This window comes from Salpingoeca rosetta, assembly GCF_000188695.1.
Source record: "Salpingoeca rosetta unplaced genomic scaffold supercont1.37, whole genome shotgun sequence".
NCBI lineage: Eukaryota > Choanoflagellata > Craspedida > Salpingoecidae > Salpingoeca > Salpingoeca rosetta.
The window spans coordinates 654,469-682,464 of NW_004754897.1; the positions used below are offsets into that span (position 1 = coordinate 654,469).

Genomic DNA, 27,996 nt, shown 5'->3' on the forward strand with positions numbered 1-27,996 from the left:
GTGTGTTTTGTGTGTGTGTGTGTGTGTTTTGTGTGTGTGAAGGTAAACAAGGTTGCGCTGTGTCTCTCTCCCACCCTCCCCCTCTCCCCTGTTTACCAGTCCCTCTCACTTTACTCACCCGACCACCACCACCACCACCACCGCCGCCATCATCTCAACCTCTACCCTGCGCAGTCCCTGTCTGGTCTGTCGTTGCGCCGGTTGGTCGCCGTGGAGGCCGCTCTCAGCGAACACAAGGTCGCCAACGCGCGTTGTGTGCGTGTGTGCGAGTGTGTGTGTGTGTGTGCGAGTGTGTGTGTGTGTGTGTGCGAGTGTGTGTGTGCGAAAGCGCTGCATTGTGGATGGGGTCAACTCCAGCCATGCCATGTGCCTGCGCTGGTGCTTGCCACCTTGCTCACACAGCACCACCGTTCATTGTCTCCACTGCCGGGCGCGTGTGCAGACGCCAGCAACATCTGCTGTGTCCCTGCTCTGTCTCCGCTCCCTTGCCTCTTTCGAACACACGTCCATATTCTCCCAGGCCGCAAAGTTTAGAGCCGACCCGTGAGTGATGTGTGTGTGTGTGTGTGTGTGTGTGTGTGTGTGTGTGTGTGTGTGTGTGTGTGTGATGCGCGTGTGAATGTGTGTGTGTGTGTGTGATGCGCGTGTGAATGTGTGTCCATTTGTCTCTTTGCTCTCGTTCATAGCTCTTATCACCATATTCTCCGCTTCGCATTCTCCATCTCACGTCCACCCACACCTCTTTGTGTTTTTGCCTTTCAATTCCACCAGACACTCCCCCACGCGCCTCCCAACTCCCATGTGTCTCGCGTTTGCACCGGCACTCGCTCGTATGTCAATGGATGGCAGTATCGTTTGCACATGAACTTGTTATGTGGGTCGGTCTTTCGGATGGGTTGTGTCACCCGTGTTCGAGGGTTGCTTGTGCTGGTGGTGCTAACCAGCACCGCGCACCGATGTAACACATGATAACACACCTCCTCTCACCATTGACCACCACAACCACGACCACCATTGACCACCACGACGACGACGATGACCACCACCCCCACCCCCTGCTAGCCGGCAAGTTAAAGATCAGGCGCGTGTATGTGCGCTGTCCACGCCTCTTCCCCGCGTTAAAAGCGCATCGAACCCTCGCGGAACTGGAGCGGCACCTGCGGGTACGGCGTGTGTGTGTGTGTGTGCATGTGTGTGCATGTGTATGTGTGTATGTGTGTTTGTGCATGTTGTAACACACCGCTGCTTGCACCGACGTGTGCTGTAGTTCTCTTCTCACTCATGCTTGCCGCATATCCACACGTGCACGCTTGCAGCAACACATCACGCGCAGCAAGACGGGTGCACTCACTGCGAATTACACGGACAGCGGCCACCTCGCGCCAACCTTCGACAAGGTGGCAGGCGCTTGATTGCCTGCCTCTCTGTGTGTGCTTGCGTGCGTGTGTGCGTGTGTGCGTGCTTGCGTGTGTGTGCGTGCTTGCGTGTGTGTGTGTGTGCGTGCTCGCGTCTGTGCCTCCTCCCTCACACCTCATTGCACCACCGTCATCCCAACCACCATCCCCGCTCAATCCTCAGCTCGACCAAGCGCTGGATGCTGTGCGGGAGGCGAGCAAAGCGGCGGGCCTGACGCTCGGCACAGACGTGTTCATGGTGCTGGATATTGGGGCACATGTGTTGTTTGAGCACAACAAGGGCAAATATGAGATCACGCAGGGCGGGCTTAAGACACCGCAGGACTGGGTAAGGATTTTTGTTTTGGGGGGTTGGGGGTTGGGGGGTTGGGGGTTGGGTGGCAGGCAAGGGAGAGGTGGAGTTAGAGATGAGAGGGAGGGGCTCGCAGGAGGTGCGAGACAGGCTGGTGGTGTGCGCATGTTTGCTTGTATGTTTGGGTGTGCATGTGTTTCCTTGTTGTGACGTCTGCTTGAATCTCAAACGCCTGCACTCGCTCACTTGCTCACGTGCACGCGCGCGTTGGTGTGTATGGACATTTGTTTTGTTTTTTTCTCTCTGTTTGGCCAGTGCGATGAGCTGCTGTCGATTGTTCACAATGAGAACAACGGCATCGCGATGGTCATCGACCCCTTCAGGCCGCAGGTAATGGATTGGGGGCGGGGCGGCATTGGTTGGTGTGCAAGGACACCGTGTGGTCGTGTCAAGGGGGCGGGGGAGGGATGTGGATTCTTGCGCGCACATAACAGAATGGTGCTGGACCACGTACACATGTGCATGTGGGTCAATTCACAGCTCACAACGCATGCAAATACGTACACGCCCTCACACACACACCCGCACACAAACACACACGCAAACACACACACACACACACACACTCTCTCTCACTCACACACACACGCACACACACCCGCACACACACACACACACGCACACACACCCGCACACACACACACGCACGCACACACACACACACACACACACACACACACACACACACACACACACACACACACACACACACACACACACACACACACACACACACACACACACACACGCTCGCGTACTCCTGCAACCAGGATGAGATGTGGAAAACGTTTGCCGAGGGCGTGAAGGATTCGCACGTGGACATTTGTTCCGCCGTTGGCGATGACTTGGACGTTTCAGATGATGCGTGCTCCAATGCATTGACGGCTCGCGTGTACACACCCCCACCAACACACCCCATCTCTGTACACATGGAAACAGTGGGTGGGTCGCACGCCTTATTTTTGTGTGTGTGTGTGGCTGTGGTGTGTGCTTGTAAAGGTTTACATTGCATGCGAAAGTGCCGTGCGCACTTGAGTTGATTCAGTTTCACAGTGTCTGCTCCACATTCAATCACCACGTCATCATCCCTTCTGCTCTCCCTCCTCATGTCATTTGCTCGTGGTTGCCGATGTTTCAGGTGCGTGGTCGATGCAAAACCTCAACGCTGTGCTGGCACACGACACCCCGGCCCTCGACAACGACAACCCAGACACTGTCGACATCGTACGTGCCGTTGTTGCGCGGGGGGAAGGGAGGTTGTGTGTGTGTGCGTGTGTGCATGTGTGTGCGTGTGTGCGTGGGTGTATATGTGCGTGTGCTTGTGTGCGCGCGCGTTCTTCTTGTGTTGGGTTATGTAATGCGTGCGTGCACATCCGCGAAAGGATCACGGACCACTTGCTTCTCTCCCTTCCCCATGCCCAACTCACCTCTCCAACCCACCCCTGCCACCCTGTCCACCATCGTGTGTGCATCAGGCTGCGGCGATGCGAGCGCCGTTCATGACGTGTCTGCTGCCATCGCGCCACCCGCGCACACACGACCGCCTCCTGGCCCTCGAGCGCGAGCTCAAGGATATGGTGCGACCCGCTTTGTCGTTTGGTCTTGTTTGGTTGTTTGGTTTGGTTGGTGCTTGAAGATGACAAGCTGCAGTAGTACTTACAACACACCACAACACAACACTTCAACACAAACCGACGACACAACACTCTACTCAGGGCGTGTGGGCGCCTGCATCGCGCATCAACGCTTCGGCAGACAGGCGGTTATCGGCACGCCCCAACACGACCAGCTCTGATGGCGACGGTGATGGCAGTGACAAGACGAGACTGCCAACACTGGCCGATGGCGATGAAGGTGATGGTGGTGACGATGGCGCACCACCAGCTGCCGTCAGACCAAAACCCAAGCGCCACTGACACCTACGTGTGTGTGCGTGTGCGTGCGTGTCTGTGATGTGTGATGTGATGTGTGTGTGCGTGTCTGTGATGTGTGTGTGTTGTGTTGTGTTGTGTGAACTTGCACTCCTCTGCTCCTTTTGCTTCTTCTTCTGTGTTGGGAGGACCTTCAATCAGTTTCAAGTCCAGTGGGCGGTTTTGCCCTTTGCATCTCGCGCGAATACACACGAGCAAACGAGGCAAGCCAAGCATGGAAGACGACGATAGTGATGGTGGTGATGGCGCACCCGTGCATGGTGGCGATGAAGACGAAGAGGAGGAGGAGGTGCAACACGGATGCGGGGGAGAGGAACAGAAGCGTGGGGTGTGCCCAGGAGAGGATGGAGAGGGAGGAGACACAGCAGTGGCGAAGCGAGCAAAGGTGACCACGGCCAATCACACAACAACGACAACATTACCATCACTATCATCGGCGTCGGCTTTGGGTGCACCATGCGCGGCCCTCGAGCGTGCTGGAAGCTCGGTGACGGGGCGGCTGGCGTACGGCCGGAACAAGACGGTGAAAGGCGTGGACCACGAGAAGGTCATGGCGACCATCCTGGCGACCTCGGGGTCATCGGCGTATATGAAGCGGTTACAGGAACGGTCCGCGCGGACGGTCCGCAGCATCGCCAGCAAGACACAGCGGTGGGAGGCGGCAACACCGCGGGAGCGCAGGCGAGCGGCCGCCGTCGCGGAGGAGGCTGTGCGCGAGGCCCAGGAGCGGCTCACGTTCTCGCGTGTGTATGTGCATTGCGATATGGATGCGTTCTACGCCTCTGTTGAGGAGCGTGACAACCCGGATCTCAAGGGGAAGCCAATGGCAGTTGGCGGCATGAAGATGCTGACCACAGCCAACTATGAGGCGCGCAAGTATGGCGTGCGCTCCGCCATGCCAGGATACATCGGCAAGGCGCTGTACGTACAGAGTGGACGTATGTGTGTGTGTGTGTGTGGATGTGTGTGGATGTGTGAATGTGTGCGTGGGCGTGTGCGCGTGGGCTGTCTGAGAAAGGTGACACTGCGTGTGTGCGCTCAGTGACGAAACCATTGCTGATCACGACACCTGTGCAATCTGACTTCACGTACCGCCTGTTCAGGTGTCCTCATCTCATCCTCATCAAGCCGCGCTTCCCCGTGTACAAGAGCGTCTCTGCCATCTTCAAGTCAATTCTTCGCGACTACGATCCAGATTTCCTGTGCGTCTGTGTGTGTGTGTGTGTGCGTGCGTGTGTGTGTATGTGTGTGTGTGCGAACGTGTGTGTGTGCGCGCGCGCGCGCGCGTGTGTGTGTGTGTGTGTGTGTGTGTGTGTGTTTCTGTGTCTCTGCTCATGGTCGCTCGTTCGCATGTGTGCACCTCTGCCCTCACCACCATCTCTGTACCCATCATCACCATCATCACGATCACCACGATCACCACGATCACCACTGTCAGCTCCGGGGGTCTGGATGAGGCGTCACTTGATATCACCGATTGCGTTCAGCGCAGAATGGACCGCGACCTCTCGCTGGTGCGCGCGTGTGTGCACGCGTGTTTGTGTGTGAGTGAATGCTTACGTGTTTGTGTCCGAGTGTCTTGATGTGCATCACAGCGCCGCTTGTCCGGTCCAGCCCCCGCCGTCGAGAAAGCACCATCATTCCATTAGTTCCCTCATCCCATCTCACCCTCCTCCACTTGACCAGACGCGTGAGGCGACGGCGTGTGCGCTTGTGGAGGAGATGAGAGCGCGCATATTGGCCGCCACCAACTTGACGGCTTCAGCAGGAATCGCGTGCACGCGCAGACTCGCAAAGACGTGCTCAGGTGTGGTGGTGGTGGTGGTGATATTGGTGTCGTTGTTGTTGTGTTTCTTGTGTTTGGAGGCTGCGATGGTGCGCATTCCACTGCCAACTGCCGTTGCACGGTGCTTATTGTTATTGTGTGCACTGCAAAATGATATATTTCCACGTTTCATCCTTCACCGCCACTTCACACCACCACTGCTGTGCCACCGCGTGCAGACTGGAAGAAGCCCAACGGCCAGTACTTCCTTCCCTTCACTCTTGACAGCGTGACGGCGTTTCTTCGCCCGCTGCCCATACGAAAACTCTCGGGCATTGGCAACGTGAGGCAGCCATTGTGTGTGTATTTGCGTGTGTATGTGTGTGTGTGTATGTGTGCGTGTGTGCGTGCGTGCGTGTGTGCGTGTATGAGAGAGTGTGTTTTATGCGATTTGACACCCGAACAATTCGTTTCACCACTGCTCACCTCATGCACATCACCATCACCATCCCACCACCACCACCATGCACATCACCATCCCACCACCTCTGCCACCACCATCACCATCACCATGGCGCAGGTGACGGAGGAGCTATTGCGCGGTCTTGGCGTCGAGACGGTGGCAGGCATGTTGGAGCAGAGGGCGAAGCTGCAGCTGCTGTTTCGTCCACGAACGTTCCAGTTCTTTATGCACGTCGCACACGGCGTCTCTGTCCCGCGCACTCGCACGCGCGAGCGGAAGAGCATCAGGTGAAGAAGGGGATGTGGGGTGTACGCCTGCGTTCGTTTGTGAGCATGTGTGTGTGTTTGTGTATGTGTGTGTTTGTGTTGTGTGTGTGTGTGTGTGTTGTGTGTTGTGTGTTGTGTGTGTGTGTTGTGTGTTTGTGTTATGTGTGTGTGTGTGTGTGTGTTGTGTGTGTGTGTGCACGTTGTTCGCTGGCCAACGTGCCCTGTCTTGAACTGCACTTCAACATGCTCACCACCGCCACCCCATTTAATTGTCCTCCAATCGCCTCTCCCCACAGCACAGAGCGCACGTTTGACGCGACGTCGAGCCGTGTGCAGCTGCTGTCCATTCTCAATCGCATCTGTTCCAAGTTGACCGCCGAGATGCAAGAGAAGCAACTGGTGAGCGCTTGATGCGTTTGGGCCTCGCAATTGTGTGGTGTGGTTTCGCGTCGAATATCTCATGAGCGTTTGATATGATTCACATCCTAACACACACACACACACACACACACACACACACACACACACACACACACACACACACACACACACACACACACACACACACACACACACACACACACGGTATGATGTGGGCAGGCTGGGCGGTGCTTGACGTTGAAGGTGAAGCTTGCGACGTTTCACGTGCTGCAGCGGAGTGTAACGCTCCCGACGCCAATCGCCGATTCGTCCGTTCTCTTTGCACAGATGCGCGCCATCATGGCCCGCGAACTCGAGGTGCGAGCTGTGTGTGTTTGTTGTGTGTGTGTGTGTGTGTGCTGGCACCGGAAACGAACGCGTGGATGGCGACACACCACTCCATGTTCTCAACACACACACATGCGCACACATGCACACACACACACATGCCCCACCAGGCTGCGTCGCCATCGCCATCGCGGATGCCTGCTGTGAGATTGCTCGGTGTTCGCGTGTCGTCGTTGACATTCGGGCGAAACCGCGCAACCGTCTTGGACCGGTTCGTGACGAGGCGGGGCAATGGTGGTGGTGATGATGATGGTAGTGATGGTGACTGTGACAAGCAAGGGATGGACGAGAACGAACACAGTGCAAGCCGACAAGACGCCGTTGACACATCCAGCAGGGGCATGACAGCGGTGGACGAAGATGATGGTGATGGTGATGATGGTGATGATGGTGATGAGGATGACATGATGCCTGGCTTGTTTAACGATGAGGTGACAGATATGGCGATGATGGGCGATGATGATGGTGATGTTGATGGCGCCATGGATGATGGCGACGATGGTTTCGCGTTTTCAGACGTCCCACCGCCAGCACGACCACTACCAGCAGCATCACATGATGAGATTGGCAATGGCAACAGTATTCGCGGCCATGACAGTGACAATGACGATGATGACGATGATGAAGTTGTGGTGGTTGAGGCACAAACTCCGTTGCGCGACGCATCGTGTCACCTCGCGATAGCACCTACAGGCGCTGCTTCGACAATCCCCAAGTCTGCGGGCTCGCCTCTCTGTCCCGTGTGTGGGCGCCACTTACCGACGGAGAACGCAGCGCTCAACACACACGTGGACGAGTGTTTGAACCGGCACCTGCTTTCGTCCATCGCAACTCCCGATACACACGACATGCACAATACAGCAGCAGCACCTACAACAACAACAACTACAACAGTATCAGCAGCAACAACAACATCAGTAGCAGCGAGAGGCACAGTTGAAGCGACAGCACCAACAGCAACCGGCACACCTCGACCCACATCTACACCAGCACCTTCGTCGTCATTCTCATCGTTGCAGCTGTTCTCGTCATCGAACAAGAAGCCACCAGGGCAGCAAAGGGCCTCCAGCAAGAAGAAGAAGAAGAGGAGGAAACAGACGATGCAGAAGCAAACTGCAACAAGTGCCGTTGACATTCGACACGCACTGAGCAGAGCAGCCCAGCGATGGTCGTAGTGGTGGATGCTGTCGTGTCGTGCGTGTGCGTGTGTTCGGGCAAGAACGGACAACTTGCATTGCACACACACGCACGCACGCACACACACACACACGCGCGCGTGTTGATATGTCTGTCTGTGATATCTGAGGATAAGAGCATCGCATTTATTTCTAAACGAAACAGAACCAACAACAGCAACAAAACACCATCAAACCGTTGAGCGAGCAGTCACCCGTGCACCATTAGCGGGTATACAGGAGGGAGAAGAGAGAGAGAGAGAGAGAAAGGGGGGGGGGGCATTTAACACAGGAGGGGAAGAGCACACGAAGAATGAAAGCACAGGTCACAAACCAGAGGAGAAAAAAAAAAAGGAGCAACAAAATGGAGAGGGCCAAAGATCGACGGGGACGGGCGATGATGGGATGTGATGCGTATGCACAAGCACAGAGTGGAGGAATCAGACGACTGCATCTCACAGTTTAAGGTCCATGGGATAGCAGCAGGGGCAACACGTTGTGGCACCAGTGCACACACAGAGGCGTGCTGGCGTGTGCATGAGAGATGAGTGTGGAGGAAAGAGGACACGGAAGGGGGGGGGGGCATCAGACACGCGTTAGTTCAAGACAGGGAGGGGGGAAGGGAGGGGTAGTTGTGACGGCAGCAATAACAGCGAGGAGGCCGATGAAGGGGTGTTGAGCGTTATTGCCGGAAGAGGTAGAGGTTGTTGACTGCTGCGAGGGCCATGATGTTCCTGTTGGGGTGCCAGTCCGCGTGCATGATCTTCTGGTTGAGGTTGATCTGGTCCGCGTGCAAATCGTAGCGCGACCGCGGCTGCTCCGCGCCTGCAGACGTAGCAAGAAGGAAGGGGAAGCAAGCCGGGGGGGGGAAGGAAATCAATAAAGGGACGAAAGACACATGTGCACACATACACATGTGTTCGACAGGCAGAGAGGCAGGGAGACACAAACACATATGTGTGTATAGACCAGCCGACCGATCCACCAACACATAGGCAGACACACACCACATGTGGGAGGTACCTGTGAGGACGGTGATTGGGGAGAGGACGTGTGTTGGCCCCTCGATGGCGTCGCGCGAGGCCTGCAGCAGGACATCCTGTCCGCTTTCCCTCTCAAACACGTGGAACAGGTTGCTGTAGGATCCGCCCATGACAGACCTGTACACAACACACACACACAAAAAAACGGATGGCGTGGATTGAGTGCAAGGCAGGGGGAGGGGGGAGGCAAAGGGAGAGAGAGAGAGAGAAGGGGGGGGGGATGCAACAAGTGGAAATGAGGGCGCAATTGGGGAACAACCACAACCACAACCACATCCGCGATGGAGCACAATCATGAGTGTGATCAGGCGCCACGGCATGCAGTGTCGGTGGGCGCACCTTCCGTCGCCGCTCCAGACGGCCTCAAACTTGTCAAAGATGCAGTCGTTTTCGTACAGATCGCACAGCTTTGGCTTGAGAAAGTCGTGCAGCGAAAACTCCTGCACGGGCCGGCTCTCCATCGCAACGTCCCAGATCTGATGCGCAACGGGATGAAGAGAAGTTGGATTGGGATGCAATGGGATGAAGAGGTGGGAGAGGGTGGAGAGGACGCGTGGGTGAGGCAGATGTGGGAAACAGCAGAGGGTGGCGGGCACGATCAAGGTATGAACAGCGCAGCGCGTTAATAACACATACACACACACAACCACACACACACACACACACACACACACACACACACACACACACACACACACACACACACACACACAACCACACATACACACACGCACACAACCACACGTCCACCTTGAGGGTGAGGTAGTCACGGGACATGATGTATTTGCCGTCGGGGCTGAACTTGACGTCTGCAATCGACGACAAAATCTCAGAGAAAAACCCTTTGTTCGCCTCGTCAACCGTAATCTCAAACTCTGCGCACGCACAAGCAGGCGTCGTGAAGCAATGGGCAGTGTGTTGTGAAGGCAACTGTGAGCGTGAGGAGCACTGTTCAGGCAACACACGAGCGGCATGTGTTAGCAGCCCAAATCACAGTCTGCAAACGACAACAAGCACGAGCACACCATCACACGTCTGACAACACACCACCCCAAAGTACGCCACAGCGGTTGATCAAGAACAACAATAAGAACAGGGACAGGAATAGGAACACTTCAACACAATCATCATCATCATCATCATCATCATCATCATCATCATCACGGCAACGGACGTTTTGCGTGCGAGTCGCAGAGGGCGGCCTGGCGCATGTCGGCCATCTTGATGATGCCGCGGCTGCTGCCGTAGATAAACACGTTGCACTCCTGCGGATGAAACTCAGCACACGTGATCACCTGCCCCGCACAACACAAGGAGATGGGTGATGGGTCACATCAGTCAGAGATCGTGTGAGGGCAGTGGCGGTCAGGAAGCGATGTGTATCGAGGCGGGTTGCGCACAAAACGTGAATGAATGCACACGCAACGCAACACGACGGAATACGACAAGTGTGTCAGCGCTCGCGTCAGCCCTCTCTGTCTCTGTCTCTGTGTTAGCGCACCTCTGTGAGGTCGTCCATGTTCTCTGGCTTCATGTCGACAATGTTGAATGACTGGTCGGTGATGGAGAGATTCCACAGGTTGATCCGCAGATCGTCCGCAGACAAAAACGTCTCCTCGTCGCTGCACACACAAGCACACAGCATAACGCAAGGCGGCCGCATTCGTACGATACAGCGGAGTGAGCGAATACATGCACAAACGTGTACGTATGTGCGTGTGTGCATGTCTTGAAAGTCAGGGGTGAGGAGACGTGGCCTACAAGGGGCGGTGGTGATGGCGAGAACAAGGCTGTGCGCGAGGTTGCGGGTGGCACCTGTTGACGGAGATGGAGTTGATGTGATACGTGTGCGCATTTGCGTAGATGCGCTTTGCCCTGCACACAATCAAGCAGCGGATTGCATCCAGCGAGACGCGCGCGCAGCAATAGCGGAACAGGGAATAAAAAACGGCAGCGTAATGAGAACGGCAGCATGGTGGCAAGAAGCAACGTTTTGGTTGCATGCGAAGCAAACCCGAAAGCAGAGCCGTGCACATCAGTGCAACAACAAGTCCCCCCCCCCCAAAGCCAACAACAACAACAACAACAACATCTGTCCATCTGTCCATCCCACTGCATCTCCATCCAAACGCCCCGACTCCCTCGACGCTGCACGGCACGAAACGACACGATGCGATTGTCCATTGCTTACCGCGCGTCAATCTCGACCTCCTGCGTCGTGAGGAGCTGCGGCACGCGAATCTCGGGCGCCGCCTTGCCAATCTGCGCAGGCGCATGCTCTGCAAACACCGAGGCACGGTCGACACGGGGTGTTTCGTGAGAGCCGTGCCAGTACGCAGCAGTAGCAGCAGCAGACGCATAGCACACACTACACTAGACTACACTACACACACACACACACAGCCACACACAAAAAACAAACAAACGCATACATACATACACACACCTGTTTCGACACGGACGGCGCGTTCCCTGACTTTCCACAGCTTGACGGTTTTGTCGTTTGTCGTCAGCAGGAAGTGGGCGTGCTATGGTGTGTGTGTGTGTGTGTGTGTGCAAGTGCATGTGTGTATGCGTGTGTGTGTTCATGTGTGTGTGTGAACGAGTGAATGGGTAGCTTGCGTTGCATGCAGTGCGGTGAAGAGCAGCAGTGTCATGCGTACACGCACACAGTGTGCACCATCACTTGCTCACAATCACACAGCGCCAAGTACCTTCCCCCCACACATCAACACACACACACACACACAAACTCCAAAGCTCTCACGTTGCAGCGCTTGAGCCATTGAATCTGGTTGATCTTTTCCTCAATCTCCATGCTCTTGAGGTAGTCAAACTCCGCCTCGTGGCTCTGAAACTCTGTGTAGAATCTGTACTCTGCAGGGCTCCCCACCTGTCGACACAGCACGACATGCGGTGAGCATGGAGCCACAGCAACCGCAACAGCAGCAGCTTGGGGCATGATGGAAGTCAAACCCTCCAAGCATCCTTACACACAGCAGTTTACCATGCGACAACGCTGTTGAACATGCGCACAAACGAGGTATTTGGGAGAGAGGAAGCAGGCAGCGCGGCACGTTCGCAGCGGCAGAAACAAATAGCGTTGAGCGACACGCACACGCACGCGCGCGCACACACGCACATCTGATTGGTTGCGCTCGAAGAGCACGACACGGCCGCCGCGGTCGCCGGTTGCGAGGTACTCCCCGCTGTGGCTGAACTGAACGGCAGAGATGATGTCGGCTGCACCAGCACGGCCATGATAGGAAGATTGGGTGATGGCAACGACGATGAGGGTGAGGATTGGCACAAAGGGAGAGGCTCACGCGTTGTTTTCTGACCGGCGATCGCTTGAAGTACGGTCATGTAAACGCAACTGCACAGAGAGAGAGAGAGAGAGAGAGAGAGAGAGAGAGAGAGAGAGAGAGAGAGAGAGAGAGAGAGAGAGAGAGAGAGAGAGAGAGAGAGAGAGAGAAACACACAGAGACGCACACAGAGACGCACACACACAAACAAAGACACAGACACACACACACACACACACACACACACACACAGACACAGACAGGCAGACATTCATCGCGTTCAACAAAGAAGCAAGTCGCGCTCAATGTGAATACGCAGCGCACCGTCAGCGATTTCATCGTCCTCTTCAACGCGGTCGCCAAACACCTGTGAGAAGTTCCAGACCAGAGGCTCTGGCAGCCCATCAACCCTCGCCGCCATCGTGTGTTTGTGTTGTCACGAAGATGCCAATGCGCGCTCGTTGGAGCCGTGTGTCGGCCGTGTAGCTGTCTTGCTGGTCGCTGCTTGTCGATCGACACGCTGTCTGTCCTTTCGTGCGTCTGAGTGCGAGTCCTTGGCTGCTGTGCTTGCTTGCTGTGCTTGTTTGCTGGATGCTGCGCTGCCTGTTGTTGATGGTGGTGGTGCGGCCGTTTCTCTTCCTCCTTCCTCTCCTTCTTCTTCTTCGTCTTGTCTGTCTGTCGGTTGTTCGTTCGTGTGGTGAATTCCCTCGTTGCTATCCACCACCTACGATTCGCAACGCATTCACGTCAGCCAATGCGCACAAATTTCCGCTGACTCAGCGAATTCTGGCTGCCGCGAAACTTTGATGATGTGACATGGCGCTGATGCAACCGCGACCTTCATCAACGTCATCGTTCCTTTTTGAACGCATCGCTCGCGTCGCCAACCACACACCACGCGCACCACGAGCCAAGCTCAGCAACCACTTTGAACCACCACCACACATCACCACGTGTGTTGGCTAGTTATTCGTCAGTTCATTCATCATCGACACGGCACACGCACATACGCACACAGACACACACACACACAGCCACACACACACATTTTCACGCACACACGCACACACAGACACACACTTTTACACGCAACAACAACTGCATATCGCCATGATGGAAGACAACTTTGTGCTCGTGCACCACACGCACGACGAGGACATTGAGGTTGCGCATCAGAAGCAGCTGTTGAAGCAGCTGCAGCAGCGCGAGGAGAAGCGCCAAGAGCGCCTCAAACGCCAGGAGGCGAGGCTCAGGCGCCAGATGGAGAGAGAGCAAGGCATCAGCACCAGCACGGCAGACAATAACGTCTTTACCGAGGGGCAAGGGGATCAGGAGGAGCAGGAGGACGATGATGACGACGTGCCCAACGACGTGATGGTGCCGGAACTGGCGCGCAACATGTACATGCACATGCTCATTCGCTGCAACGGCCGCGATGTCCTGCTCAAGCGTGAGATTGACGGCCCGCTCCCGCCAACGCTTGCCCGCATCGCCAAGAAGTTTAAAATGAAGGCTGACGACGTGCGCGTGGATACGCAGGGCGCCAGCACGCCCACCCAAGCCCCGACGATCGGCGCTGAGCCTGTGAAGCGCGATGCTGTGGAGCAGCCGCAAGCAACAACGACGACAACGCCATCCGCAGCCACAGCCGCCACCACGGCTACGGCAACGACCGCGACAGCGCCGGCTGTGCCGCAAATGATCACGGTGACGGACGAGCACGCGGAGACGCGCGTCGACGCGACGTCGCCCACCGTCGGCGCAGCAGAGGACGTGTACGGCAACCCGATCAACACGAACACCAAGGACCCGAGCAAGCTGTCCAACTACTGGGCATTCCGCCAGGGCTGTGCGCTTGTGCTGGGCGATCAGCAGCTGCCCGTGTATCACCACGCGCCGGTGGTGGTGTCGCTGTTTGTGCGCGGGTTCCCCATGGTCGGCAGCATGCTGCACCCCATGGCAACCCTGCACAACTGCACGGCCAACACCTGCAAGTGGGCGTGGTACCGCACCTCCAAGTACGTGTCGCACAAGGTCATTGAGCGCGTGGACGCGTTTGGACAGCACGCCAACATCGAGGTCTCGGAGGCGGACGGCGACGTGCTTGTGGCCACGACCCGCCGCTACACCCCGACCGCAGACGACATTGGCCACCGCCTCATCTGCATGTGCACCCCCGTCAACGAGCTGTGCGCAGGCATCCCCGTGTGTGTCCTTGTTGGTTCGCGTGATGACACCCGCATCAACCGCCAAGACTTTTACACCAGCGGTACCGACAACAACGACAGCGGCAACGGCAACGACAACGGCAGCAGCGTTGAGACGCCAGCAGCGCGATGCCAGCGCCTGTCCCGGTCCGTGTGCGAGATGCAGCTGCACCCTGTCGTGCTTGCCCGCCACGCCTTTGCGCAGAGCCGCGAGCTCTCGCCAGGCATGATGCGCGTGGTCTCGTACAATATCCTGCACGACATGTTTTGTGATGGCACGTTTGCGCTGGAGCACCTGTACCCGTACCTCGACCCGATCCACGCCAAGACCAACTACCGCCACCGCCGCATTGCCGAGGAGATTGCAGGCTACCTGCCAGACTTTGTCTGCCTGCAGGAGGTTGGACACGCAGAGTTTCACGAGGTGCTCGAGCCACGCCTCGGTGCAGCAGGTGCGTTGCTGCTGGTGGGGCGCTGTCGGCAGTGGTTGATGGTGTGATGGTGACGGCGGTGGTGATGGTGGTGGCAGCAATGCGTTTCTGGTGGTGGCTATGTGTTTGAAGCCCGTGGTGGTGGTGGTGGTGGTGGTGGTGGTGGTGGTGGTGGTGGGACAAGGGTGTGGCCGAAGATCGTGACAAACGACCCCACAGCGTGTTTACCATGTGCTTGCGTTACCTTTCACTGACACCCCCTCCCTCCTTTCGCCAACGACTTGTCGATTTGACGTTCAGGTCTGCATGGCGTGTATGCGAACAAAATCAGCCAGCAGCGCTGGGGGATGGCCACGTTCTTCCGCCGTGAAAGGTACAGCATTGTGTGTGTGTGTGTGTGGTGTGTGTGTGTGTGTGTGCTTGCATTTGTTGAAGTCTCGCTCGGCGCTGAACTATTCTTGAAACCCTCCACGCCTCACATCCGTTTCTTGCTCACCCGATGTTCCTCTGTGCTCAATCGCCACCCCCACCACGACCACCGCCGCCACCATCATCACCATTTGCCATTTCCATCATCACCATTCCGACCACCGCCGCCACGACGACGGCGACGACTGCGTGTCAGGTGGTCGCTGCTTGAGGCGCACCGGCTCAACCTGACGCGACAGTGGCGCGTGCACAGCACTATTGCAAGTGTGGCATCGTCCCAGCCTGCGCTGCAGGATCAGCTTGAGAACAGCACGACCGTTGCCCAGCTGCTGCTGCTGCAGTGTGCAGACGGCAGCCGCCACTATGACGGCCAGCTCCTGTGCGTGGTGAACTGCCATCTCTTCAGCCACCCAATGGCCCCGCACGTGCGCGTGATCCAGGCCGCCGTGATTGCTGCGGAGATCAAGGACCGCTTTGGTGCCGTGCCCGTCATCTGGTGTGGTGACTTCAACGCCAACCCAAATGCAGCCGTTGTCCAGTTTCTTCACCACCGCTCGGTCCGTCATCACGCTGACTTTCTTGCTTGCTTCGTGTGTGTGTGTGTGTGCGTGTGCGTGCGTGTGTGTGTGTGTGTGTGTGCGTGTGCGTGTGCGTGTGCGTGTGCGTGCGTGTGTGCACGTGGGCTGGTATGTCTTCGAACATGGTTCTTTTGAGTGCGATACCTTGAACGCTCTTGTTAACCCTTCCATACACACACACACACGCACACAGATTGAGGAGACACACCCCGTGTGGGCGGAGGGCGCGTGCATCACACGGTTCAAGTCTGCCACAAAGGCCCAGCGCGAGGCCAACTGGCACAGCGTGCTAGGTAGCGCTGAGGTGCACATGGCTCGCTCCTACTTTGCCACGCTTGCCTCCGCGGACACGCAGTTGCTCAGCCCTGTCGCCATGTTCTCCTACACGGACGCGCACGGCGCTGAGGGGCTTGCGGCAACAAAGGCGTTTGGCGAGGATGCGATGCGCGCGTGCACGCAGGAGGGCGGCCTGTCGTACCAGGACTTCTTTGGAGCGCTGGTCGACCTCCGCTTGGAGGCGCCGGACCTCTTTTCCGCCCTGCAAGACAACGCCCCTCCCATCGATGACCTCCGCAGTGGCATGGGCAGCCGCACCAACAGCACAAGCGGTGGTCTTCGCAGCAGGCTCGCCTCGTCCCCGACAACAACAGTAGCGCCACACGCCGCACCAGCACAGCAACAGCAGCAGCAAGGGGAAGAGGAGTCGTTGGCGAGCAGCAGGACACCAGATCCTGCACTGACGCGGGCTGCCATCAGCAGTGCCGCTCTCACGGTTCCATCGCCGTCCTCGCAGCACCTGCAGCTGCGTGACAGCGGCGCCAGCACCACCTCCATCGTCAGCCTTGCGTCGCGTGCGCTTGTGTCCGGGTTTGGGCTGAGCTCGTTCTCCATGGCGCTGCAGCACAACCTTGAGCTGCACTGCTCTGTTCGCCAGCCCACGTACAGTGCCGGCATCCCCGCCAAGCCCGAGCAGGTGGACTATGTCTTCTACACCCCGCAGATCCAAATGCGCATGGAGCAGCCGCCCACGTTTGCGTTTCACCACATTGAGAACGGCCTCCCCAGCGAATTCCTGCCGTCTGACCATGTTGCCTCTGTTGTCGATTTCGCGTGGAACCGCATGGCCCTGCAACAGTAAACAAAGAAATCTGCTGCAACGGCACTGCGGCCACCACCGCCACTACCACCACCACCGGTAACGACGAGGGGTGGTGGCCACACCTGCAAGAGGGCATCTGGTGTGCCCGCAACAACCAAGTAGTCATTGTGAATAGGCGAGGCGGGAGCTCCCTTACTGAAAACTAAATTATGGTGGGAGCGTCAGGTGTTTTCGTCACACCAACCACAACCACGCCCGTCTGTTGGTGATTGATATAATGGCTTGTAAGGTGGAAGGAATAGCGTCGCAGGTCGTGTCACATTCCTGTGATGTGATTTGTTTCGAATACAAAGGAACAACACCCACACTAGCAGCATGAGGTTTCTCGCAGCTACCATCGTGGCTACGGCCCTGCTCGCGACAATGGCCTCCGCCCTCAGCCCAGGTCAAACCTCGCCCAGTAACACGGACGAGGCCGATGTGTCTGGGGTTGCCGTCGATTACATTGACATTGGCAGTGCCGCATATGAGGCGTTGAACAACTTTGACACCTTCGTTGGCACCTCCGTGAGTTTGGCAGTGCTGGCGTGCTGATAGCATCGTAGAATCATGCCCTTCTTATCTCGTGTCGAACCAACACATACTAAAGCATCTGCACCGACATTGCCTCAAACTGGCTTGCACACACGAGGCCCAACAACGCTGAAACGCTTCCCCAAGCCACGTTGCACTCTCTGTTTCCATCACCCACTCACTCACACACACACACACACACACACACACACACACACACACACACACACACACACGTAACAGCATGGTATTGTGTTCGACAAGGAGTCGCACAAGCTGATGACCCAGTACATGGCACAGCTTCTTCAAGCCCTTGACAACGCCATTGGCGAGGACATTGCTGTTGTCCGCGGGTTCCAGTCACGCCCCCAAGTCCCAACATCGGCCCCCTCACTCCTTGATGTTGGTCGCGCCCTTCGACTTCGGTACAAAGCGGATGGCAGTGCATCCTCCGATGCCCGCCTCAGCACCCTTGCCCAGGCCTGCATCAACGCCGGCTTTGACTTTGTGGCTGTGCCCGCAGACACGACCACAGACAACTACGTCTATGTCAGCACCCCCAAGATGGACTGCGGTGACGCTGTTGCAGACCTTCTGTTCATTCTCGATGGCTCCGGCTCTGTTGGCTCTGGCAACTTTCAGACCATGCTCAACTTTGCCCAGGAGGTGGTGTCCTTCTTCGACGTCGCACCCGACAAGACGCGTGTTGCTGCCATGGTCTATGACAGCTCCAACTACCGCAAGTTTGATTTTGACTACATTCAGTCCGTCTCCAAGCAGCAGCTCATCAACTACTTCGACACGTTCGCCTACCCTGATGGTGAGCGACAGAGCGGTTGACGTGATTTGCTGCTTTGGTGCAGATAATTTGGATATGAATGAATGCTGTTTGTCGGTGTGCGCCTTGAGCATCTTGACTTACACTCTCACCTCCCTCCTTGTGGGTTTCCCTGCTGCAGGTGGTACGGAGACTGGCAGCGCCCTCTCCTTTGCTCTCAGCAGCATGTTCGTCACATCCCGCGGGGTGAGCGTGTACATGTGTGTGTGTGTGTGTGCGGGTCGATGTGCGTGTTCATGTTCATGTGCTGTTTGCACATGACCCCACAGCAAGTTCCCCAATGTGGGCGCCTGTCTTCTTTGAGCTCACACCTGTCTTGCATCTGTGTGCGCATAGGCTCGCGACTTGAGCGAGGGTGTGCCTCGTGTTGCCATTGTTATCACGGACGGCAAATCCGGCGACGATGTTTCTGCACCAGCGCAGGCCCTTCGCGACGCTGGCGTTACTCTCTATGCTGTCGGTGAGAACGGAAGTGGATAGCGTTGGGGATTCTGAGGTTGAGTTTGACGAGACGAGATAGAGGTGTGGAAGATTGTGGACACACCCAGCGGGAGTGAGCTTGCGAGGTTCATACGATAAGTATCACTCACCACTAATAAATGACACCACGCTGCAACTTCGACACGAACAGGCATCTCTGGTGCTGATGTGAGCGAGTTGAACCAGATTGCCAGCCCACCTGTTGAGGACAACGTTGTCTTCATTGACACGTTCAGCGAGTTCTCCGCCCTTGCCTCGAAGATTTCCCGCGCCAACTGCGACCAGCCTGCTAGTGTCTCCTCCGACATTGACGTGCGTGTGTGCGTGTGTGTGTGTGTGTGTCTGTCTGTCCAAGAGCAGACATGGGATCTCCTTCGCCTTGCTCGCCCTCTAACAACCCTTTCAATCACTGCACCATCCCTTGCTATCGTCGCTGTCGTGCAGATTGAGGTCAACAACACCTCCCCCGGTGACATCCGCTACTACCGCCCGGACCTTGATGGGCTCACAGAGTCCGTCCTCATCGTTGTTGAAACTACCGGTGGCGCAACGTAAGTGAGAGCTAGTGTGTGTGCGCGTGTGCGTGTGTGTGTGTGGGGGGGTTGGGGGTTGGGGGGGGGGTTGGGGGAGGTGCGCAAGTGCGTGCGTGTTTGTTTCCTGCCCGAGTCGACCATCGTTGTCTCGCCTCTTTTCCTCCACACTAACACAAACACAAACACAAACACAAACACAAACACAAACACAAACACAAACACAAACACAAACACAAACACACACACACACACTACAGTGATCTGTACGTGTCGACCAACCCCAACCCTGGTCCATTCAACTATGACTATGCTGTGGAGAACGACGACGCAATCAAGGCAGTGCTGGTGGACAACACTGGCAACGAGGACTACTACGTGAGCGTGCGCAGCCGTTCCGACGACCCCGCAGACACCGTCAGCTACCGTGTGATAATCACCAACGCCATTTTCCAAGGCAACGCCAGCTACACCATCTACGTCAGCACCGACGAGAACGTTGCAGGCACTCCCATCTTCACGCTGCCGCCACTCCGCAGCTTCGACGTTGTGCCCTCGTTCATGTTTGACCTGTTTGGTCCGGATGAGGACAAGTTTGTGCTCGTCAACGACAGCGAGGTGGTGCTGACGGCCCCACTCGAGTTTGGCAAGCGGCACGTGGTTGCCATTGAGGGCATCGACGAAGCCAACAATCTCGCTGGCGGCATTGCCCTCAACGTCATCTACAACGAGATGCCGTGGACGGCCAGCCCCGACAATGGCCACGAGTACCAGATCAACTACCTGAAGAAGCTCAACTGGTTCGACGCCAAGGAGGCGTGCGAGGCAAACAACGCCCAGCTTGCCTCCGTGTCCTCAGTGCAGGAGAACAACTGGCTTGCCGAGCTCGCCCTCAACACCACCCTCGGCTCTGGTCTGCATCAAGCCTGGCTTGGCGGCCACTTCCCGCCCGTGTTCGCTTGGACCGACGGCTCTGCCGCCACCGACTTTGGCTTCCCGTGGAGCGTCGAGGACAACGACCCGCACGCGCACTGCCGCTTCAATTGCCTTGCCCTCAAGTTCAAGGACAAGAAGACCACGCCCGCTAGCGAGTGGAAAGATCTCCGCTGCGGTCGCAAGCGCGCGTACATCTGCAAGCGCCCCATCGCTGCTTGAGCCGCAGCATAGGGTGGAGTTTGCCGCATGGAACGGCAAAGACTTCTCGACTACTTGGCGTTGTCTTGCTCTTGTGATGTCAGAGTTCACTTGCTTTCTCTCTCTTTGTGTGTGTGTGTGTGTGTGTGTGTGTGTGTGTGTGTGTGTGTGTGTGTGTGTGTGTGTGTGTGTGTGTGTGTGTGTGTGTGTGTGTGTGTTGGGGACGCTCGTATCCCGATTCGCTATCAGTACACCACAAGCTGCTTTCATTTCTGGTTTCCACTCCAAGTAAGTGAGGGATGCTCGAGACACACTAAAGGGGGAGGAGGGAAGCATACACAATCAAGCACACATCAAGTGCAGCGGACACGAAAAGGGATGAAGAGCCGGCACGATGCATGGTCACCATGTTGGCACGATTGCACTTCTTTGCTTCTCACTACAACAAACTCGCGCAGCGCCAGCATCGTCATCCACTTCAGCAGCACGTCATCGCAGTAGTCGCTGTGGTGCAGCTGCCTCATCTGACAGGCCACCAGGCTCAGCGCAATGGCCGTCATTAATGACAGCTTGAAGTCGAGGCCCGGCTCCAGGTTGTTGGCGTCCAGAAACGCAACCAGGTCGCGCGGCTCCAAGCGCGGGTGCAGCTGCTGGCATGTTCCATGTGGTGGCGTGATGGTGGTTATGCTTATCGATGCGCCTACAGTGTGTGTGTGTGTGTGTGTTGGGGACGCTCGTATCCCGATTCGCTATCAGTACACCACAAGCTGCTTTCATTTCTGGTTTCCACTCCAAGTAAGTGAGGGATGCTCGAGACACACTAAAGGGGGAGGAGGGAAGCATACACAATCAAGCACACATCAAGTGCAGCGGACACGAAAAGGGATGAAGAGCCGGCACGATGCATGGTCACCATGTTGGCACGATTGCACTTCTTTGCTTCTCACTACAACAAACTCGCGCAGCGCCAGCATCGTCATCCACTTCAGCAGCACGTCATCGCAGTAGTCGCTGTGGTGCAGCTGCCTCATCTGACAGGCCACCAGGCTCAGCGCAATGGCCGTCATTAATGACAGCTTGAAGTCGAGGCCCGGCTCCAGGTTGTTGGCGTCCAGAAACGCAACCAGGTCGCGCGGCTCCAAGCGCGGGTGCAGCTGCTGGCATGTTCCATGTGGTGGCGTGATGGTGGTGGTGGGGAGGAGAGATTGGTGGTTGGTGTGATGAGTGGAAGTTGTGTGTATCAGCAGTAGTCGTGGTGGATGGGAGTCACAAACAGACAGAGACAGACAGGCACACACACACACACACACACAGACACACAGACAGACACACACACACACACACACCTGTAGCCGATGAAGACGTCGTATCACTCCTGCAGGCCGAGGACTGGCAGGAGAGGACCATACTTGGGCGACCAAGTCATTGGGCGACAGCAGGTGTTCGTCAACCCACAGCCGCGTCCTGTCGACGTGGAGCACGCTGTTTTCACCTGCAGAGAGTACAGCAGGTGGAGACGAACATGCGTTGTGAGTTGGAGATGAGCGGTTAGAGAAGGTCAACACGACTGCTGGTGTAGGTTGTTGACCCATCACACATGCACCCGCTCGCACACACAGCGGCTGCAAGGATATACACGTGCGTGCCAAGAAAGACAGCGCATGGCAGCCGCCTCCAATGACAGCTGGGTGCCCACGCTCACTTGAGTTGCGTGACAGCCGTGTTGTGCGTCAGCGCGTCTGCCAACGCCACAGCACCGTCCGGTGCAAGCTGTCAACATGCAAAGCAGTGGTCACTGGTAACGACGGAAAAGAGGAGCAAGGGGAGGGATCGTGAGTGGCAAGCGAAGGGGGTAGAAGGGTACACTGACATCACACACGGGCTTCAGCCACTGGCTTCAGGTGTGCTGTGCCACAGCGTGGCATTGCGCTCAGCCATGAACTGGGGGTGGGCTGTGCAATCACAACACACGCCAACGACACTTCTCTCCCATGCATGGGTTGTGTCAAGACTCACTTGAGCCGCGCGATGGTCGCATTGTGCTTCAGCCCTTGTGCCAACGCTGTAGCGCCCTCGGGGCTGATGTGGTTGCTGCTCAGGCTGTAGCCCCACAACCAAAACCACGATGGTGGGAGGGGAGGGGAAAGGGAAGGTAGGGGTGGTTGGTCATGAGCCAAGGGCGAAGGCAGCACGAGGAACATGACATGGCATGATGGAAGCGGTGCGCATGACGGTAGCTGCTGAATCAGTGGCGCGTGTCGCATGCAATCCATATGTGCACGCACGCACGCACTCGAGTCTTGTGACGGTGGTGTTGTCCTTGACAGCCACTGCAAGTGCGCGCATTCCACCATCGCTGTGTGTGTGTGTGTGTGTGTGTGTGTGTGGTGTCATCCCTTGGTCACCTCACTCACGTTTGTAGAAGCGTACGGATTCAGGCTGGATATGTCGTTGTCACCAGTTTGGATATAACGAAGTTCACATTTCTCGATCTGTCTGCGGCTACTGAGTATTATTCGATGTACGTGCGATACGGCAAGTGCGCGCATTCCTACCACTCGCTGTGTGTGTGTGTGTGTGTGTGTGTGTGTGTGGTTGGCACAGTAAACAGGACGCGACGGCGTTCTGACAACGAGGCGAGGCAAGCACAGCAAGCCAAGCCGGACGCTCGACTCGAACTGTTGCAGACAACACACAACACACACACTCACACACACGCACTCACTCACTTTGCGCGTGGCTCAGACGTGTTGTTGGCGATGGCGCGAATCAGGTCCTTTACCTCCTCATCTTCGATCTGCGTCTGCACCAACAGGCCCTCCACCTCCTCGCTCACTGTCTTCTGTCCGCCGGACATGGCCGATGATGGAGTTGGTGGGGCTGCTGTGCGTGGCGGTGGTGCTTGAAGGTCGTGTCGTCAACGGCGGTTTGACCGAAATTCCAAACAGCCAACGGTTGACAAAACCGGACGAGACACTGGCTGCTGCACGAACAACAAGTCAACGCAAAGGTGAGGTGGAGGGGGTGAGGTGCAGTGAGGGGAGGTGTCATTGGTGGTGTTGTGCGTGCCACGTTCCTTCCTTCCTTCCCCTTCTTCGTCCTCGCTGACGCATTCACACACATTCACACATGCAGGGAGGGTGTACACACCGTCTCTCTTCTCCCTTCTCCCTTCCATCCATCCTTCCATCGTTGTCCATTTCCTTCTCCTGTGATGAACCACGCACAACCAACCAACCAACCAACGACCACATGAATGACACATCTATCGACAGGTGAGACTTTTTCCTCCCACTCCGTGCTCCTCTTCCCCTTCTTCTCCTTGCACACTGCGCACAGCAACAACAACCACCACCATCAACAACAACAACACCACAGCGTACGCTGTCACCGTGCACACACACATGTGGACCACAATCCGTGCATCCATGGGTGGTTGGATCACAACCAACACACCACTGCGTGTGGCACTCACAACTGCACACACACACACACACTTGCTCACCGTTGTGTGGTGACAGAACAACTGCCATCAGCCACCGTCATGCAGCGGCGACCCTGAGAATGGATCATGCAACCTCTCAACCAGTGAGCAGCACACACATGAGAGAGAGGGGGAAATGACATCAACCAACATCACAGCCAATGTGTGTGTGTGTGTGTGTGTGTGTGTGTGTGTGTGTGTGTGCACGAGTTGTGTTCCTTCTCATCCTCCTGCCTTCTCCTCCTTTCTGTCTGTGACACGCTGGTCACTGTTGTTGTTGTTGCTTGTTGCTTGCTTGTTTGTTGTGGGTGTAGATGGATGTCTTCCATCATCATCATCATCAGCAGCAGCAGCAGCAGCAGGTGCTGGCTGATGCGTGAGGCAGTGGGCAACCCCCACCAACCAACCCACAAACGACTACATGCTGACGGATGAATGGTGATCCAACCACTGCATCACCCAGACAGTTGTGCATGTGTGTGTGTGTGTGTGTCGACGTGCACGTGCTCTTCTCCACCCATCCACACGCCATCATCACCACCTCCTCATGTTCTTGTGTGTTTGCTCACATCCTTCCCTTCCCACCCTCAACACCACCACCACCACCACCCTCCACGCTTGCTTGTTTCCCCTTCCTTCCTTCTGCTGTTGCCGCACACAGGGCCTTGAGCCAGAAGCTGTCACCCCTCCACCAACCACCGCTGCTCTCGTGGGATGAACAGACGAGCATTGCCATGTAATGGTCATCCAGCCACGCCTGTGCGGCTGTGGAAACAGCAACACCAACACACACCACACCACAAGCAAGCGATGAACAACGTGAGTGCATCTCTCCATGTGCGTGTGTATGCTGCGCACCGCACCAGTGTGCGTGTTTTGTGCTCGCTGTCTCTGTTTCTCCTGTCTCCCCTTGTTGTCCACATCAATGTGCATGCATGTGTGTGGTGCAGCTGCCTGTTTTGCCTTGCTTGATGCGCTGTCTCATTCGACGTTCTCACACACAACTGCCTGCACACTTGCACATTCTCCACCTTGCCGCTGCTTATATTCCCCTCTCTTCCTCGCCCTCCCTGACGGCCATCACAACAACAGCAACAACAACAACAACACCAGCAGCAGCCAACACACCCTCCACCGCCGATGCAGCAGCAGCAGAGGATGCACCACCACCATCACTTGCTGCTGAACACATCCCCCAACCAACCAACCAAGCCATCACCCAATGCTGCTGCTGGCGGAAGCTGGCTGTTTGCAGCTGGGAACAGGTGGCGACAGCACAAGTTGCATTTTCGGCTGGAAGCAGCAGCAGAGGTGAGGGCGAGAAGAAGAGGGGAAACGGCGAAGATATGTGTTGGCTGGATGGATGGATGGATGGATGAGGTGGGGTGGGGGATGCTGGGTGAGTGTGGTGTGGTGTGGTTGGCTGGTTGGTGACAGAGGACGGTGGTGTGGTGGTGGGGAAGAGGAATGGATGGATGGGTGGATGGAATGGGGTGCAGCATGTCTTGTTCTTTCCCTTCTGTTTTCTGTTTTCTCTCTCTTCCCTTTCTCCTCCTTCACACACAAATGCATGCACAACACCAGCAGAGGCATCAGCAGCATCAGTGTAGCTGCGCACATATTCATGCTCCCTCTTGCCCCTCACTCACTCACCACGCTGGTGCTCGCACACAAACACACTCACAGGCGATGCGCACACGCACAGGCAGGATGAGGGAAATGTCGAGGATACTTGCCACGCGTGCCAGCTGCACTCGCCTCACACATGGTATGTGGGTGGTGATGGGCGGTTGGTTGGTGGTGTGATAGGGTGCGGTGATGGTGCTGGGGTGCGGTAAAGCGAACACGAGGGAAGGGGGTTGATGGGGGGGGGTTGATGGACACACACATCGACACACACGCACACGTGTGAATGTGGTGTCAGTCACTCGTTCTGCTGTGCTGACGTGATGGCTTACTCTGTGCCTGTTGTGTTCTGTTCCCATCCACGTTCCCTGCAACCACACACACACATACATATGCACAGGTGGCGAGGTACCAGCACACATCAGGATGGTGATGGAAGCGGGCTAGCATGCCGGCTGCTGCTGCAACTTCCCCGATTCAGCTGCCGCTGCTGTGCTCATGCAGTATTCCTACATGCGTGAGCCCATCATGGATGCTTTGGTTGGCACATGGTGCATGTGTTGTTGTTGTTGCTGTGGGTGTGCTTGTTGTTGCTGCTGCTGTGTCTCGTGCACCAGTGTAGCTGTGCGACTCACATGCAATGTGTGCGTGTGTGTTATTGCGGCTGTAGGGAGCGACTGCCTGAGGATCGTTGGAGGATGATGGGCGGTACACACACATGATAGATTGGGAGGAGCAGCTGTGGACACACACGTCCATGGCCATGGCGGGCACATCCAACCACAGTGACGCAGTCATGTGCAGGTGTGTGTGCGTGTGTGTGTGTCGTGGGGCGAACAGGAGGAAAGCAAAAGAGGGGCAGCAGGAAGGTGAACACGTCTGCTGTGCTCACATGCCATGCATGTGTGTTGTGTGTGATGATGTCGTTGTGTCTTGTCGTTGTGTGTTGGTTGTACGGGCACCAGGGCCACGTCAGAGGAGGGGAAAGAAGCCGCCATGAACGACCCATCATCATCATCATCATCATCAACCTTCCCCATTTCTTTCTCCTTTCTCGCTCTTCCACCTCAGCTCCTCTGTCATCACCGTCATCATCATCGCCATCGACTGCACAGCCGCCATCACACTCCGGCTCACACCAGCCCCAATCTGGCGTGATGCAGACATTGCACATGTCAGTCGCTCTCATGAAGAGGTGAGCAATGTGTGTGTGTGTGTGTGTGTGTGTCGTGGTGGTGAGTGGGGACAACATGTGTGCGTGTGGTTGTGTGTCAGTGTGGATGGTTGAAATGGGGCTGGCGTGTGGTTGATGATGCGTCGCTGTCAACCTCACCCCCTGCATTCTCTCCCATTTTGTGTCTGTGCACACACATTTCACAGCGTTGAGGAGGCGCGCGCGCGCGCGCGCGCGTGTGTGTGTGTGTGTGTGTGTGTGTGTGTGTGTGTGTGTGTGTGTGTGTATGGTTCATGCCGACACCAACTGCACCACGGCGTCTTCCTGGCCCACCGTGCTCAAGATGGTGTGCGGCACACTGCTGTTTGCCCAAGGCGCCCCCTCGACATGTGCCTGTGCAAGGCTTAGCGCATCAGCTCAGGCACGCAGCTGGTGTTCAGCAAAGAGGGTGGGCGGGGTCTGCCTCGACTACTCCCGGACCCAAGCATGCAGGCTGAGACATTGCCATGCCGGACCCCCCCCCCCGGCAGCCTTCATCCAGACCGCACGAAACGCGGCAGCCCAGAACGGACACCATTGTGCTCGAAAACGCCACCACAACGACAAACGTGCGCGATCTCACCACATTCACGTGCAGACACATCAACGCGACCCTCTTGTAGGCCTCCGTGGCCTGTTGCTGTTGTTCTTCTCCTTGTTGCTGTGTTGGAATGTACGTCAGCAATAAGCAGTCCTCCACTACAGTCCGCAACAACAGCATGCGTCATCCGTTACAACAGCATGCGTCATCAGTTACAACTGCATACGTCATCAGCAACACCAACGACATAATCAAGAACATGTACTGTCTACGTGTTGTCATTTATCCTACAGCTTTTCTATGCGTTGAGTCTACATCATACACAGTATCCACACATCTGAACATGCTGG

General features: G+C 56.4%; 8 protein-coding genes across 8 annotated transcripts in view; 5 read left to right on the forward strand and 3 right to left on the reverse strand.

Annotated features, from left to right (window-relative positions):
- Positions 1-3,683, forward strand: part of PTSG_13122 (uncharacterized protein) — a gene marked incomplete at its 3' end in the record, with an annotated part of 9,479 nt that extends 5,796 nt beyond the window's left edge. Inside the window, exons 4-14 of the mRNA XM_004988256.1 lie at positions 175-237; positions 443-543; positions 772-830; positions 1,063-1,163; positions 1,317-1,397; positions 1,579-1,743; positions 2,023-2,097; positions 2,538-2,709; positions 2,906-2,991; positions 3,243-3,344; positions 3,483-3,683. Coding sequence (XP_004988313.1) covers positions 175-237; positions 443-543; positions 772-830; positions 1,063-1,163; positions 1,317-1,397; positions 1,579-1,743; positions 2,023-2,097; positions 2,538-2,709; positions 2,906-2,991; positions 3,243-3,344; positions 3,483-3,683 — 1,206 coding nt within the window. The remainder of the gene's footprint in view (positions 1-174; positions 238-442; positions 544-771; positions 831-1,062; positions 1,164-1,316; positions 1,398-1,578; positions 1,744-2,022; positions 2,098-2,537; positions 2,710-2,905; positions 2,992-3,242; positions 3,345-3,482) is intronic.
- A 189-nt stretch (positions 3,684-3,872) lies between these two features.
- On the forward strand, positions 3,873-8,182 carry PTSG_13123 (uncharacterized protein). The gene is made up of 9 exons (XM_004988257.1): positions 3,873-4,619; positions 4,802-4,900; positions 5,137-5,212; positions 5,385-5,505; positions 5,703-5,806; positions 6,044-6,213; positions 6,489-6,591; positions 6,793-6,930; positions 7,071-8,182. Exons 1-9 carry the CDS (start codon positions 3,913-3,915, stop codon positions 8,133-8,135), a joined length of 2,583 nt encoding a protein of 860 aa, XP_004988314.1. The 5' UTR covers positions 3,873-3,912; the 3' UTR covers positions 8,136-8,182.
- Positions 8,183-8,266: 84 nt separating this feature from the next.
- PTSG_10929 (Ppp2r2a protein) lies at positions 8,267-13,219 on the reverse strand. The gene is made up of 12 exons (XM_004988258.1): positions 12,808-13,219; positions 12,321-12,421; positions 11,946-12,071; positions 11,625-11,706; positions 11,370-11,457; positions 10,994-11,053; positions 10,680-10,800; positions 10,353-10,473; positions 9,929-10,053; positions 9,518-9,654; positions 9,159-9,295; positions 8,267-8,960 (listed from the first exon to the last, which is right to left on the reverse strand). Exons 1-12 carry the CDS (start codon positions 12,902-12,904, stop codon positions 8,818-8,820), a joined length of 1,338 nt encoding a protein of 445 aa, XP_004988315.1. The 5' UTR covers positions 12,905-13,219; the 3' UTR covers positions 8,267-8,817.
- Positions 13,220-13,238: 19 nt separating this feature from the next.
- Positions 13,239-17,280, forward strand: PTSG_10930 (uncharacterized protein). Its single transcript, XM_004988259.1, has 4 exons — positions 13,239-15,142; positions 15,422-15,494; positions 15,747-16,107; positions 16,322-17,280. The coding sequence occupies exons 1-4, from the start codon at positions 13,594-13,596 to the stop codon at positions 17,264-17,266; spliced, it is 2,928 nt and encodes a 975-aa protein (XP_004988316.1). The 5' UTR covers positions 13,239-13,593; the 3' UTR covers positions 17,267-17,280.
- A 197-nt stretch (positions 17,281-17,477) lies between these two features.
- PTSG_10931 (uncharacterized protein) lies at positions 17,478-21,047 on the forward strand. The gene is made up of 7 exons (XM_004988260.1): positions 17,478-17,794; positions 18,044-18,620; positions 18,760-18,824; positions 18,975-19,098; positions 19,270-19,430; positions 19,563-19,669; positions 19,909-21,047. Exons 1-7 carry the CDS (start codon positions 17,603-17,605, stop codon positions 20,801-20,803), a joined length of 2,121 nt encoding a protein of 706 aa, XP_004988317.1. The 5' UTR covers positions 17,478-17,602; the 3' UTR covers positions 20,804-21,047.
- Positions 21,048-21,135: 88 nt separating this feature from the next.
- PTSG_10932 (uncharacterized protein) lies at positions 21,136-22,707 on the reverse strand (the record flags this gene model as incomplete). The annotated part of the gene is made up of 4 exons (XM_004988261.1): positions 21,136-21,432; positions 21,730-21,939; positions 22,192-22,274; positions 22,662-22,707. The coding sequence occupies 4 exons, from the start codon at positions 22,705-22,707 to the stop codon at positions 21,136-21,138; spliced, it is 636 nt and encodes a 211-aa protein (XP_004988318.1).
- An 87-nt stretch (positions 22,708-22,794) lies between these two features.
- On the reverse strand, positions 22,795-23,709 carry PTSG_13124 (uncharacterized protein; the record flags this gene model as incomplete). The annotated part of the gene is made up of 3 exons (XM_004988262.1): positions 23,512-23,709; positions 23,076-23,138; positions 22,795-22,882 (listed from the first exon to the last, which is right to left on the reverse strand). The coding sequence occupies exons 1-3, from the start codon at positions 23,637-23,639 to the stop codon at positions 22,795-22,797; spliced, it is 279 nt and encodes a 92-aa protein (XP_004988319.1). The 5' UTR covers positions 23,640-23,709.
- An 871-nt stretch (positions 23,710-24,580) lies between these two features.
- On the forward strand, positions 24,581-27,728 carry PTSG_10933 (uncharacterized protein; the record flags this gene model as incomplete). Its single annotated transcript, XM_004988263.1, has 8 exons — positions 24,581-24,628; positions 24,928-24,975; positions 25,359-25,577; positions 26,076-26,100; positions 26,374-26,409; positions 26,618-26,690; positions 26,964-27,087; positions 27,597-27,728. 8 exons carry the CDS (start codon positions 24,581-24,583, stop codon positions 27,726-27,728), a joined length of 705 nt encoding a protein of 234 aa, XP_004988320.1.
- Positions 27,729-27,996: the final 268 nt, after the last annotated feature.

Excerpts from the sequence above, each read along its gene's own strand:
- PTSG_13123 (XM_004988257.1), top strand. The coding sequence starts at position 3,913 with ATGGAAGACGACGATAGTGATGGTGGTGATGGCGCACCCGTGCATGGT. Across the intron at positions 4,901-5,136 it reads GACTACGATCCAGATTTCCT|CTCCGGGGGTCTGGATGAGG; the intron begins GTGCGTCTGTGT and ends CACCACTGTCAG. Across the intron at positions 6,214-6,488 it reads CGCGAGCGGAAGAGCATCAG|CACAGAGCGCACGTTTGACG; the intron begins GTGAAGAAGGGG and ends CTCTCCCCACAG.
- PTSG_10929 (XM_004988258.1), bottom strand. The coding sequence starts at position 12,904 with ATGGCGGCGAGGGTTGATGGGCTGCCAGAGCCTCTGGTCTGGAACTTC. Across the intron at positions 9,655-9,928 it reads GTGACTACCTCACCCTCAAG|ATCTGGGACGTTGCGATGGA; the intron begins GTGGACGTGTGG and ends GTTGCGCATCAG. Across the intron at positions 9,296-9,517 it reads GTCTGGAGCGGCGACGGAAG|GTCTGTCATGGGCGGATCCT; the intron begins GTGCGCCCACCG and ends TGTTGTGTACAG.
- PTSG_10930 (XM_004988259.1), top strand. The coding sequence starts at position 13,594 with ATGATGGAAGACAACTTTGTGCTCGTGCACCACACGCACGACGAGGAC. Across the intron at positions 15,143-15,421 it reads GCCACGCCTCGGTGCAGCAG|GTCTGCATGGCGTGTATGCG; the intron begins GTGCGTTGCTGC and ends TTTGACGTTCAG. Across the intron at positions 15,495-15,746 it reads ACGTTCTTCCGCCGTGAAAG|GTGGTCGCTGCTTGAGGCGC; the intron begins GTACAGCATTGT and ends ACTGCGTGTCAG.
- PTSG_10931 (XM_004988260.1), top strand. The coding sequence starts at position 17,603 with ATGAGGTTTCTCGCAGCTACCATCGTGGCTACGGCCCTGCTCGCGACA. Across the intron at positions 19,099-19,269 it reads CGTTACTCTCTATGCTGTCG|GCATCTCTGGTGCTGATGTG; the intron begins GTGAGAACGGAA and ends CGACACGAACAG. Across the intron at positions 19,670-19,908 it reads GAAACTACCGGTGGCGCAAC|TGATCTGTACGTGTCGACCA; the intron begins GTAAGTGAGAGC and ends CACACACTACAG.